General features: G+C 41.1%; 1 protein-coding gene across 3 annotated transcripts in view; it reads right to left on the bottom strand.

Annotated features, from left to right (window-relative positions):
* The window catches only part of GRIN2A (glutamate ionotropic receptor NMDA type subunit 2A), a 172,797-nt gene that overhangs the window by 59,767 nt on the left and 99,925 nt on the right, over nucleotides 1-13,105 (bottom strand). For all 3 annotated transcript variants that reach the window (XM_027711172.2, XM_027711173.2, XM_027711174.2), the window contains exon 5: nucleotides 7,140-7,254. In XM_027711172.2, the coding sequence (XP_027566973.1) occupies nucleotides 7,140-7,254 (115 nt within the window). The remainder of the gene's footprint in view (nucleotides 1-7,139; nucleotides 7,255-13,105) is intronic.

Raw genomic sequence — 13,105 nt, 5'->3', positions numbered from 1 at the left:
CCTAAATACTCCATGGCCATCTGGGATGGGGAGAATTCCAGCCAGAGCAGTGCTTCAGTCAAACAGCAAACGTGCCAAGGAATACAAGGGATTTCAGAGGTGGAAAATGTGCCTGTTCCAACCATCAAGAAACGAAACATGATGGCATTTGTGTGGTCAGGGCTACAGTCCCCTGCCTTCCTAAACCCCTCAATCCGGGAGCTGTGAGGAGGCAGATCCGCCTGATCCTGAAGCATATCCCTCTGCCAGCCACCCCCTGCGCCTGCACTGCTGTCACACAGACTGCAGGAACACAGGCTGCCCACCTCAGGGAGGTCACCTGATCCTACCAAAAACATAACCACTGCTTGGGTGCTGTTAGAAGAGAAATTATGATACTCCTTCATACTTCGACTGGAGTAACTCCTTTTTATTGTTCTGAGGAGGATATAATGATATTTTTAAACAGTTGGATTTGGGGAATTGCTGATTTCTTTTGAGAGTTGTATCTATAAGAGTGGGGAAGGCAAAACTCTGTTAAGAAAGATTTTGAAGTAATAAACACAGCAGTGTGCATTTCTAAACCAAACTTTTTTTTTTTTAAAAAGAGAATTCAAGCTGAGGAAAACACACAAAAAATGCTGCAGACATGTTCCATTACAGAACTGTCCAAAACTGCATGCAAATACTTTTACTGTACTGTATGGAAATGCCACAAAACATCCAGAGATTTAGGAAAAATTTCTGTCACGCCTGGTTACACTGATGATGATGTGGCCTCGATCTCAGAGAAACATAGAAAATGGCCCTCACTTGAAAAAAAGGGCAATAAAATCATTTTGGGGGCAGATCCTGGCCCAAACCATAAAAATCCTTATCATGGCCAAAAGAGTGTGACTTTCATAAAAAATGCATTTTCAATAGTGAATCAAACCCTTGATTCACTACTGTAGGTGCAAAACTCAGCTTCAAAGTACAGACATGCAATGGTACAAACACCACTGTATTTCTTTTGAACTTGTACTTTCTTTCCTATTTTCTCCACCTTCACATGCAGTCTGGAATATTCCCTATGGTTTAATCTCTACAGGATACAGGAAGGGAAGCAGAAAATAGCTGAAAGCATGGAAGAGCTTTGTTTGAAGTCAGACTGAATTAGCAAACACAGGGTCCTCACCTCACCCACCTCTGCCTAAAGCACCTTACATCTGACTGCAGGGCACACGTGCTCTCACCCCCTCATCCAGGCCTCTTTTACCTTTTGAAGATTGCAGCCAAGGAGGGTGATAATGAAGAATTTGGTGTGTGTCTGTGCAGCACTTAGATAAACACAGCTATGCAAAGACAGCCAACCTGCACAATTGCTGCACCTCAGAGTCCCCTCTCCTGCTGCAATCCCTAAAGCAGTGTCTAAACAATGTAAGGATGATTGACATAATCCTATCCACACACCTTCACAGAGACCATCAAGTCACAGAAAATGAGCAAGGCCAGATCCCGAGAAGAGCTTCCTTGTGGGCCAATGCTGGCACGAAAAGGATGTCTGTCACAGCGGCGTATCTCACCAAAAACAAACAAATAACCCCGTCCTGTCACCCTCCTCCCAGCAGATGGGAGCTGTACTCAATGCACAGTCATCACCCCTTTGTAAGAAAGAATGTTACATGACAACATGGGTACTAAATGCACTCCCAGGACTACTCAGCCAAACCTTTGAAAAGAGAAAGATTTTCAGGGATGTTCCTCTTGCATTAAACACACACATAGATTGCAAACATGCTGTTTGAGCTGCCCCAGTTAAGAAAATAATGCTGAGCAAAAGCAAAAATCAAACTCTTCTTGCTTTATTGAAAAGCTATTTACTACTATTTTTTCAACACACTTTTCCACTTAAAAGGAAGAGCTACTTTGGCAGGGTTTAAGTCAATAACTAAAAAGCATAGAGTTTGTCAGGTTAGCAATAACAGCTGCAGTACAAAGCACAAAAGCAAAACCCTCCCTCCAGAAACAGCACCTGCTGGACACCTGCTGCTGCAAACTTTTGTGTCACTTCATGTTTATGAAGGTCCTTCTATGACAATGGCCCTCTAAATCTAAAAGACAAAATATGGTGTGAGCAATTTCATGTCTTATTAATAAGAAGTGTTTTACAGTCCTATGTGGTTTGAAGACCTCCACTTAAAGACCTTGAAGTTTTCAAAGTCTGCTGCAAAATCTCACATGGGCTGTGCAAATGTCCCACTCTTCCCTCATGGCTGCTTCTGACACTGTCAGGAAGACACCAGTCCTGCAACTGGGAAGGCCCAAAGGAAAACACAGGACCCACAGAGATTATAAATGAACAGGAGGATAAAAAGAAAAGCTACCACCTCCTGCAGCCTCATTTTTCAATAGAGAATTATTAATTAGCACTCACCAAATCCTCAGTGGCTGGCATAGTTTTGGTTCTGCAAAATGTCCCAGATAACTTTACACAGCACAAGAGTTCAAACTCATGCCAGAGAAGCCATTTAATGAGTTGATTATGCCATTAGAAAAGAGTTAATCAAACAGCCCCTTCCTCCACCTCCCAGCAAGGAAAGACTTTTTGTTACCTCTGCAGTCAGTACAGATCTTACAACTCTCCAGAACTGTCCAGTCAGCTCTACCTTTACCTCCAGAGATGAAGAGCTAGTCTGAAAGTCTTCCTATTCCTTCATCTCCTCTCTTAATACATAAATTTAAAGAGCAGGAGCAAACCTATGGTTTCCATGGGAGCTGTGATTCCTTTGTGGCAGCAAAGAGATGGGGACCATCCTCCTTGGGAATACATGATTTAAGAAATGCTGCACAGTAATTGGTGCAATTCAAACAACTCAGTCCAGTAAAGGTCAAAGGAAAGGCCTTTGGGCTAAGCAAAAGCTCACTGATACAGAAACAATATGCAATTCTCAGTCGACAATAAGTGTCAGGACAGGCATATTTACAGGAAGACTAAATACACCAAGCAACAAGGACAGAACAGAGAAAATGGCAACCCAACAGATGTTAAAGAGCACACTGCTGCTTCTGCTGTGGGCAAAGAATATATCATGTTACGCCACAGAGCCGCCGACAGAAGATACACCCGCAAATAGAGGATTAGCTCATGCAGTTTCAGCTGTTCTACTTAAAATACATGCAGCCCTTCACAACTTCCAGGGAATGTCTATCATGAGACACCAGGATCCTTCAGCTATCACAACCCCTGCTCTAAATCGAGATTTCACAAGGAACCACCCTGTACCATCTCAATGACTTTTTATCACCACAGGGCTCTGACAAAGAGCTCTGTCAGAAATCTGACCGAGTGTCATTATGTTCTCAGTTCTCACCCAGGGAAGTCAGCTCCACCATCAGAGACAGGAGCTGCCTTTTCTCAGCTACGTGCTGGTGGATGTCAGGAGCCAGATGGAGCTCTCTGTGAAGACCTTGGTTCATTTATTCCAGGCAGGAACCACGCACCCTCTGCCCACTCATTCCTACTTAGATACAAATGTGTACAACCCCACACAGAGCTTGTAAATCTGGCATATGCTAGTTAATCAGAGCAAAATTAAGTTCTACTTTAAATCCTGCATTAATAGAAAGTTAAAGATTACAGGCTATGTTTAGAATACACCTGGATGTAAGTACTGGCTCTTGCAGTGGTGTTTCAGTAGCAATTGTGCCATGTAGTACACAAATTCACCCAGAATACAGGCCACCGTGGTAATTTTATCTGCATCTACCTAGGAGCAGCAGTAAAAATTGATTTTACCCCGGAACTCATCTTTACACATGGAATACACTCATCTTTAAATTCTACACAGTCCTTCACACTTCACCTAAAATATATGATATGCACTGCTAATTAAACCATCTATTTTTTGTCACTGCTAATTATATTCTAGGATATGATTTTAATATCAGATTGATTGATTTTATTTCCACATCAGAAAAAAAAAAGAAAGACAGAGCATCAGACTGTGAATTTGGCAACTCAGCGAAGTTGATACCCAGGTCACACCACACTAAGGTAACATGAACAGGAGAGCTGCAGCTGGGTCTGCTGGACCTCTGAGGGTTATTTAGCACTAGCACAGGGTTCCTGCAGCACTTTGGTGATATTTGGGCAACACTGTTAACTCTGGTAAATTTATCAAGTTTCACTGAAACAAGCAGATTAAACTTGTCTTCTTAAAAATCTCTTGCCTGAGAACAGCATCCCCTTTGCCTGTCAAGATTAGCAGCAAGAATATGAATGTTGGTGTCAGAAGTTTGAGCAGTTGCCTTAGGATCTGTCAAAATATCTTGCTGGATGCCTGCAAAACATGCCCAAAAATGTGATTTTCAGTCTTCAAACTATTATCATCCAACCAGCTTTTTTCAGCATCTGATATGGGACAAATCCCTCATTCAACCTCATTTACATGTGAAGTTACCATCTCGAAGTTTCAATACTGAGTCACTTATAAAGGAAAAGGAACTTATTCCCAAGGGGTAATACGTATGCTCTTCAACTATGGTTGAAAGAATTTTCAATAACCTCAAGCCTTGAGTCAAGTATATCAATTTTGATACCAAGGAAAAATTGTATTTGAGTCAAATCAGATTAAAAACCAAATAAAAGTTGAGTTCAAATAATACATCTTGGATTTTCAGTAGAGTATCAAGTAAAAAAATTTTCACATAAACTCCAGTTACTCTTTCTACATAAATAATAAAGTAGCTGCTCACAATTTCTATGTACACTAGTTACATTATGAGGATTAACAGACTGTTGCATTGTCAGTTTTTCACATGAGAAAATAATTTAATTAGATTCTGGGACTCGATGTTTTCTGTATAGGTTTAAGGACATTTAATAAAACTTCAATAAAACAATTCTGTGATACTCATTGCCATACTGTAATAGGAAGGAATAGCATGTGCCTGGTTGGAAACTCAGAGCAGGAAATGTTAGATCTCAGATGAGTAGCTTTGACAGTTTTGAAATCGAGCAAAACAGCTCAAGGAAAAAGGAGTAAGAGGAAAAAAATTGGCTAGGAGGCTAAGAAATGTGGGATAAAAAGCGCAACTTGGAGAGAACGCTGAGACAACCCCAGAGAGATGTTCAAATTAAGCAGGGGGTAGGGAAGGGCTTCTGAAGTCTCTAAGCCAAAGGAACTGTAGTGTTCAGTGATGCTCTGCTGATAGAGATGTGGGGTGTTCCGAGACAGCCGAGAGCTACACCCAGCTCGCCAGGAAAATTGATTACTCAGTTTATTTGTCTTCATCCACAGAGGCAGGGATCAGCCCGTGGTCAGAAGAATAATTCTGGCGGTGACAGCCTGTTCTTGGCTGCCTTTTCCTTCTCCCCTCTGACACAATTAAACCTGGCCCCCTTCCCACAGCCCAGCACTGGAGCAGCAGGCACGAGAGCTGACACGGGGCCGGCTGTCCCTGCCCAGCACCTCGCCTGGCCTGCCACCAACAGGGCTCTGAAACAGGGGCCAGAAAGGAGCAGAAGCATCCATTTTTTTCTGGGCAGGAGCCTCCTTCAGTCCCACTTTTCTTCCTCCTAAAAGACCCTCAAACACAACAACGAGCAGGGAGGGATTTACCCGATGGAAAACTGCACAGACAAACATAAGGCTCAGCCTACAGCTGAGCCCAGCAGAGCAGGTGGGGTGGGCACTGCTGCCACACAACATGGTAGGCACACCAAAACCTGCCCCAAGTCCTCATTCTCTGAGAGAGGAGTCACTGCAAGGTTAAAACAGGCTCAAGTTATTTCTTAGAAATAATGTTGGTTCATGCATCTGCTATTTCTTTGCTGCTCTTAGCTCATTTTTCAAAAACATCACACCCATCTCTCCTTGTCCTTTGAATGGCCTCTTTAGAGAAGTTTCAAGGTACAAAATGTATTTAAATTATTTTAACATAAGTATTGTTGGCTGCCTCTTTAAGCATTTTCTGCCTTTGGCACCTCATACTAATAATATTCTCCGAGCAGTACAATAATTTTTCCAGAACATTATATATGATATGCAGAACGTTGAAGAATTTTAAAATAGGGTAAGAAATTTTCATAACGGTTAGCGAGCAAAAGATTCCTCCAAAGATTCAAATTGACACATTTGGAAAGGATTAAATTTATCCAGAGAATTAAATTTGCATCAAATGAACATAAAGAAATACACAGCATAATCTAGGACTACTCTCTGGTTTTGCATGGCTAGCATATTTATTGAGATGTCCTTCAGTAATTCTGATTTTGTCATTATTATTCATCATCTTGAAGAACGTTGTAGTCTTACAAACTGGAGTTTTAAGTTGATTTTATGGATTCCTAAAACTATAAGAAAAAGAATTCATAAATTTCAGCAGGAATTTAGATAATGAAGGGTCATGCTTCATGAATTTGAAATAAAACTGAAGGATGACAGTGATGTATGCTTACCTACAGTCTCATATTACAAGCAGTTTCTAAGGTTCCCTGTTTTTAAACCACAGATATCTTACAAACCTCAGAGCCAAAACAATCACAGGCTGAGACTGGAGTTTTAAAGAAAAGATGTTCATGATAAACTTTTTAAATTACTATTTGCATATAAGATTAACCCTGATATTAAGTCACTTTCTAGTCTATATAGAGGTCTATGGAGACCACTTGTCTACCTGAAGTAGTCAAGATTACAAATTTTTCAGGCAAACCTTGTTGGGATTATCCTCCAATTCAGCAGGAACTTCAGTTTAACCAAAAAAAAGTGTGCTTTTATTTAAATATGTCAAAAAAAATACAAAATCAAGCAAATGAAAGGACTGGAATTGTCAAGATATAAAAATCCATCCAAATTTAAGTAGCCGAGGACCAAGCTTTTGGAGGTTTTTCAGTGATTCATTTTATTTTACTAAATTGCAAGAAGAAATGGAAATGCAGGGTGTGTTTCACAGAAATCTGAAATCCACATGGCTTATCTGTTGCTTTCCCTGTTAAAACTCCTTGGATATACATTGAACCAGGGAAAATTATCTTTTCTGAACTGTTGTGACAAACCCCCTAGAGCAGAATATCAGCAGTGACATGCAGGACATTAATTAACCTGCCTGCTCATCATTACCAGGGCTCTCCCAAGTCTCTCCCACCCCTCAGATCCTGTTCCCAGGGCAGGACTCACCTTCTCCCACTCCCGCTCGTTGTTCAGCACTATCACCACCAGCCTGGGGTGTGCCTGGTAACCATCGGCCGTGAAGGACAAATCTCTGCCTTCCCAAGTCACATTCATCATAAACCTGGAAGGCAAGGAAGAAAAAGAGTTCCTTGAGAAATTAATGAGCTGTCCAGCAGTTAATAAGCAGCCAGTTCAGTCATCAGAACCACTGATTAAACACATGCACCAAATCCCGCCAATGCTGAGAAGAGCCTGCACTTGCAGCACAGGAGTCAGAGCACTTCAAGGCCCTTCATAGCACAGAACAAAGCAAAACATTGTTTTTGTATGAATTTTAATGCAGATATAATTTTTAAAGCAGCTTCCAGATTATATACAACCTGTACACACCGTGAATAATCTTTCTGGCATTTTGTACCACCTCACTAGTTTTTCAGGACCATTTTAAACATGTCTACATCAGCTCTGTATGTATTATATTACTGTCTCTCTAGAGTGATACTCAGAGCAAAGTGCACCTGATCTCCTGATCTGTCTGCCCCCAAGAGTTCTGTCAGCCCTTCCCAACACTATGCTGTTGTGACATGTGGATAAATTCCACCAAGGCCAAAACCAGACATGAAAGCTTTGAAGGGGTTTATAATAGTCCAGTAATCTCAAAAGAGAAAGCATATATGCTTTAAACTTTTTTGTATTTAGGTTCATTTTCAATGGTTTTCAAAAGATATATAGATTAATATAAATTAATTTAAAAAAAACCAGATGGACCCAGATTAAAATGTACAAGAAGGAGAACTTTTAAATTTTGTTGAAAAAAATCAAAACTCCACACTACCAGTGTGACCCTGACAGAGCTAACCCATAGGTAAAAGGTAAAACTGCAACTCAAAGTCTTGGTGATATGCCAGCACTTCCAGAAGATTATGTGCCCTCCAGCCCATGCCATGTCCATGGTCTGTAGTTAATCACATTGAATTGCACTGAATTTCATTGCAGTGTATTTCACTGAAAGAAATTCAGCCCAGGACTGATGCAGACAGAAGTGCAGACATCCATCCCACAGACAGAAGCGTTTTAAAGGGCAGAAAGTTACTTTAGCTATTCTTCATACATTACTGACTAATGTTTGACCCCCAAGAAATGATACAGGTTTACATGTTTGTATGGGTTTGGAGGTTTTTTGGTTGGTTGGTTGTTATGGTTGGTTTTTTAGCAGCAGTAGTAGGACGGTCTCCTGGTGAATGTGGTATAGACAAAATTATTCAGCTCCAGATTCAAAGGAGAAGGCTTTGTATTGACACAGCTGCCTGAAAATCCCAATAGCAGAAGCACACTAAATAAACACTTATAGACCCAGAAGAAATAGTGGCATTGTATCATAACAGTTAATAATTAAATGTGCACTGCCCTGAACAGCCATCTTAACATCATTCAGCACCGGTTTGACAGCAATTTGTAAATTCTCCCATCGTAATAACTCATATTTTGTGACAGACTTTCAGCGTGAAAATTTTCCCCTTGGCAGAATTTTGCTGTTCAGCTGAACTAATTTCCCGTATATTCCATTTTTCATCCAGCAGTGAAAGAGCTTGTTTGGGAACAAAAGGCTTGTTTGCCACCTTGAGAGGCAACAAACCACCAAACAGAATTCACTTGTGCACACATGTAAGGAACCAGCACAACATTCACTCGCTGCTGAAAATCAAACGCGTTGTGACCCAGGGAATGAAGTGCCCAGGAAGTGACCACGGGGGGAAAACGAGGATGTGCTGTAAAAACACACAATACTTTCATCTGCACTTCTGCACCCTCCTTCAGAGGCTCCCTCCCAATTCACACACGTGAAATAACACCCCTCACAATGCACACATCATCTGACAGGGCCAGGTAGAAACCACCTCATGTCAATAAACCTGAAAGCCAAGCACTTTGTCCCCTCCTAAGGGCTGGACCCCAAACACACACCCCGTACTACGTCAGGCTTTTGTGTCCATTTGGCTTTTTAACTACATATTGGTGACTGGACTTGAGTTGAGGCCTTCCTTTATGTAATTTGGTAGGATCACCACCCTAGATTTCAACCACCACTCATCATATTTTTGGATTAATATGCAAATGTCCTAACCAGTCAAGGGCCATCACAAGATGCAGTGCTGATGCTCAAGTGTTCCCCCAAAAAAATAAATAAAATATGAACCACAAATCTAAACTGAAAAACTGAACTTGGTGTACATTTTTAATCCATGTGAATTTACCAGTTATTTAGTACTGAAAGATATTTTGCAAGTTTTTTTTAAAAAAACTCCCTAATCTGTAAAAGTTTCTTAAAACTGTATTGTCTGATCTGCATACAAAGATACCCATGAGTGATGCAGTCTGAGCTACCCCAGTTTCTCATACTGCAACAATAAAAAGGACTTCAAAGAGATTCTTGTTTTCCCAAGCACATTCTTCTGTACAAAATTCATCAGCTGCCCGTGTTCTTCAGAAACAAATGCCTGCAACCTACATTCCCTTTTGAATTGTCATTTTTCCTCTGCAAAGGACAGAAGCCCTGCTCTGCTTTCACTGGCCAAAATCCCAAACCGCTTATCCCTCCAAAAAACAACTGTGTGCTTTTCTGCTTCTGGTTGGGAAGAGTACGGTAAGGAAAGCATTTATAATATGTTATTCTTACAGAGTTTTAAGTTTATCCAAGATTAATTTTGTGCCAGATGTCTTTGGCTTCTGAACTGGACAAAATGCATTCCTGAAGTAGCTTTGGAAATGCATATTCCTGTTCTTAACTAAATGATGTTCTTGGTTATTTGAGCTTATTACTTTAAGGGGGCAATTCAGCACACACCTTGGATTAGTAGTTAATCTGCTTTCATACCTCATTAATGCTGCAGCCTTTGCAAAGACATGATAGCAGGAGGCCTTGTGATGGTATTATGACACTGAAGTCTTAATTAACTTTTGCAAACTGAAATTTGTAAGATTCCCCAGGTGATCCATGATTCAAAATGGTAATTTTTTGGGGGGGGACAGAAGTTAAGCTCTTCTCACAGTGAATACAAAACAGGTTTTTTATCATGCAAAGAACCAAACCTTTACTATTTATTTAAAAATACTTTTAACATTTACACAATCCTTTTTTGCTTGTCATTTTCCCCAACACAACTGAAAAGTGTTGAGACACCACAGCAGAACACTCTTGTTGTTGTATTTACAGCAAGCCTTTGAAACACCGAGGTTACAAACTTTTCTTAAGGTTTCCAACTTCATTTTTATAGACTCAGAAACATCAAGTAGTTCACATAAAGCTTCAGAATAATGCCAAAACTGTGCAATATTTATCCCTGACAAAATTCTAACCCTATCCATAAAAACAGAACATATTGAATAAGGTGGGTTTTCCTACCCTGTAAATACTATACCACAATTTCATTGACTCCAATTTCTATTAATAAATGGGCAAAGACTTTGCCAAAAGGAAGAGACCTCAGTTTTTAGAAGACCATTTCCTAGGATATGATATTGCTGATACAGAGTCACCTTTCTGGCCTCCTTACAGGAAACATGGACCTCCTTGTCCATGGGGTGTTTGTTAAGGATTTCCTATCCTGTGTGAAAACAGTAGAAAACCCAGCAAAGCCACAACTCCTCCTGGAGTAGAATCTTTGAGATTTTCTATTTCTATGTTATACAACAGCAGACATGTTTGCAGGTTGTGCCATTTCTTTTGAGGTTTAACAGACAGATGTACGTTCAAGATACACGAGTGTTCCTGTAACAAGGAAGGGGGCAAGGATTTGAGAGCAAAAGCAAGAAGGTTTAGTGGATTCTGTGCTGGGCATTTTTTCAAACAACACAAAAAAACCCCAAACAACACGACACTATGTAAATTATAAATTATTATAAAGATCACTTTGTCTCAAAAAAAGATCAATCCTAGCCCCAGCTTCATAAGCAATCCCAGGAAACCAAAGCAAGTGCGATGTCACCTCTGGAGCCCCATCCATGATGGTGCTCAGGAAGTCCCCACCTGGCTTCACCTCTACCTGCTGCCTCTCTGGGATGCCAGGGAGGAGAATCCTCATAAAAATTCCCATGCTTGGTATCGGCCCACCCCCTGTGTCCCAGAAGACCCTGCAGGACTGGTTGGGCTCAGGAACTCAGCCAGCTCTGCAATAACAGGCTGGTTTATAATTAGTGTGAAATCCACCTAGTCTGCAGCTCCCAAACAGATTAGCAGCTGGGAAAAACATGATGGGTAAGGCAGAGGCATTAATGAAAACATGTCACTTCTAAGCTGCCTCCAAAGGAGAGAACTTAGTTACCAGACCTGTAAATAAAGCACAGGGCCTGGCAGCTGCAGGGAGCAGAAACCCACAGGACCCCTCACTGCCAGGAGTTCAGACCCACGTTTCCTGCCCTCATCCTGCAGCTCAGATGAGATAATCAACCCTGATAAACGCCCCAGGTGCCATCACTAGGGACTATCACTTTTTATTTAGTGCCTTCTTCACCATTGGGCAGTGTTTCAGATCTGAGACAACCACAGGCAACGAGGAGAGAGGCAGCAGAGACTTGGGGAAACACATGTTCTGTAAAAGAAACCCTCCCCCTTCTCCCTCAAAGAAGGAATTTCCAAACTGAGATTTAAAGCAGATGAAATGCCTCAAAACCAACATGTTATCTGGCAATATTTCTCTTTTTTGCAAATAGTATAAAAACCAGCCATTTTAATAATCTAGACAGCCTGCCTGTCTGGCCTTGGCGTTCACTCAGCCTCATACCTAAAAAAGCAGAAGTGAATCCTAATTCTGTCTTTTCTTCTTTATCTTCTTGAGACTCTGAACTGCTGCACTTCCTTACTACGATTCTACCGTGAAATTGGAATGATACTTATCAATAGAAAACCCAAGACAGATTATTTATCGTTAAGAAACAGATTTCCTATGTAAAATTAAATCAAGAAATGCTTAATGCAGAATATATAATATGTGGCCTGAAGTACATATAGAAATAACTCTGCAATAGAACACTATTAAACAACATAGATGCACTTTTTTAACTAATTCTATGTTTTAGGCTGCGTAGGAATTTTTTTCTAAATTCAAATCCTTTTAAGTGATGCAAAGAGCCTCTTCTTCCTCTTCGTGCACCCTCCTCCTCCTCCACTTCCCCCAGCCCTCACTCTCTTGAGTGTAACTCCACAATGGTCCCTTGCTTTGGAGCTGCATCTCCCTAGGCCTTGAGCCAGCATGGATGAGTAAAACTTTGGGAGCGATATGCTCAGTGGCTGTGAATAAGGAATGTCATGCCAGCTCCTCGTACCTCCTGCCAGCTGCTCCTTAAAGCATTAACTGCCACTGGGTCTGGGAAATTCGTTTTGCCCCAGTTCTGCCAGACAAGCAACAAAACTCTCGGGGAGCCCTTCTGAAAGGGGGGCAAGGGGAGGTAGCAAAATCAGAAAGGGCTCAGCCCCTGGGAGGCTGCCACAGACTAAAACACCAGAATGTTCAGCAAGTTATTGTTAGCAATAACATTTCTTAGAAAGCACTAATATGATTGCATTTTGTTGCACCACCTCAGAAGCATCCCAAACTCTTCCCTGTGGAGTGTATCTGGCTTCCTGCAAGGGGATGGTGTCTGCAGCACCTACGTCTCCAAGAAGGTTCACTTATATTTTGAATTTTGATCCTTACTTTCAGCTCTGAAGTCTGGCTCTGCTCAACTCCCAGAGACCACGCTTGTTCTCATTTTAAATTATTTTAATTATCATAATAAGGGGATAATGATTTAAAAGTCCCTAATCCAGCAACTGCTTGATACCTTCTGCTTCCTAAGCTGACCTAACCTGGGTGAAAATTTAAATGCAGATTTTCAATACTTTCTTGAAACACTTTGTCAGTAAATCAGCACTGTGTGTGGGTCTCTTGGGTGGAAAGCTTTGCTCCACAACCCCTCTTTTGTTGCCAGTCAAG

The sequence above is a fragment of the Pipra filicauda genome, unplaced genomic scaffold (genome assembly GCF_003945595.2).
Source record: "Pipra filicauda isolate LSUMZ 115617 unplaced genomic scaffold, ASM394559v2 scaffold317_size908105_pilon, whole genome shotgun sequence".
In the NCBI taxonomy this organism is placed as follows: Eukaryota; Metazoa; Chordata; class Aves; order Passeriformes; family Pipridae; genus Pipra; species Pipra filicauda.
The sequence above is the reverse complement of the archived record's forward strand: the minus strand, read 5'-3'. Positions and strand labels throughout refer to the sequence as shown.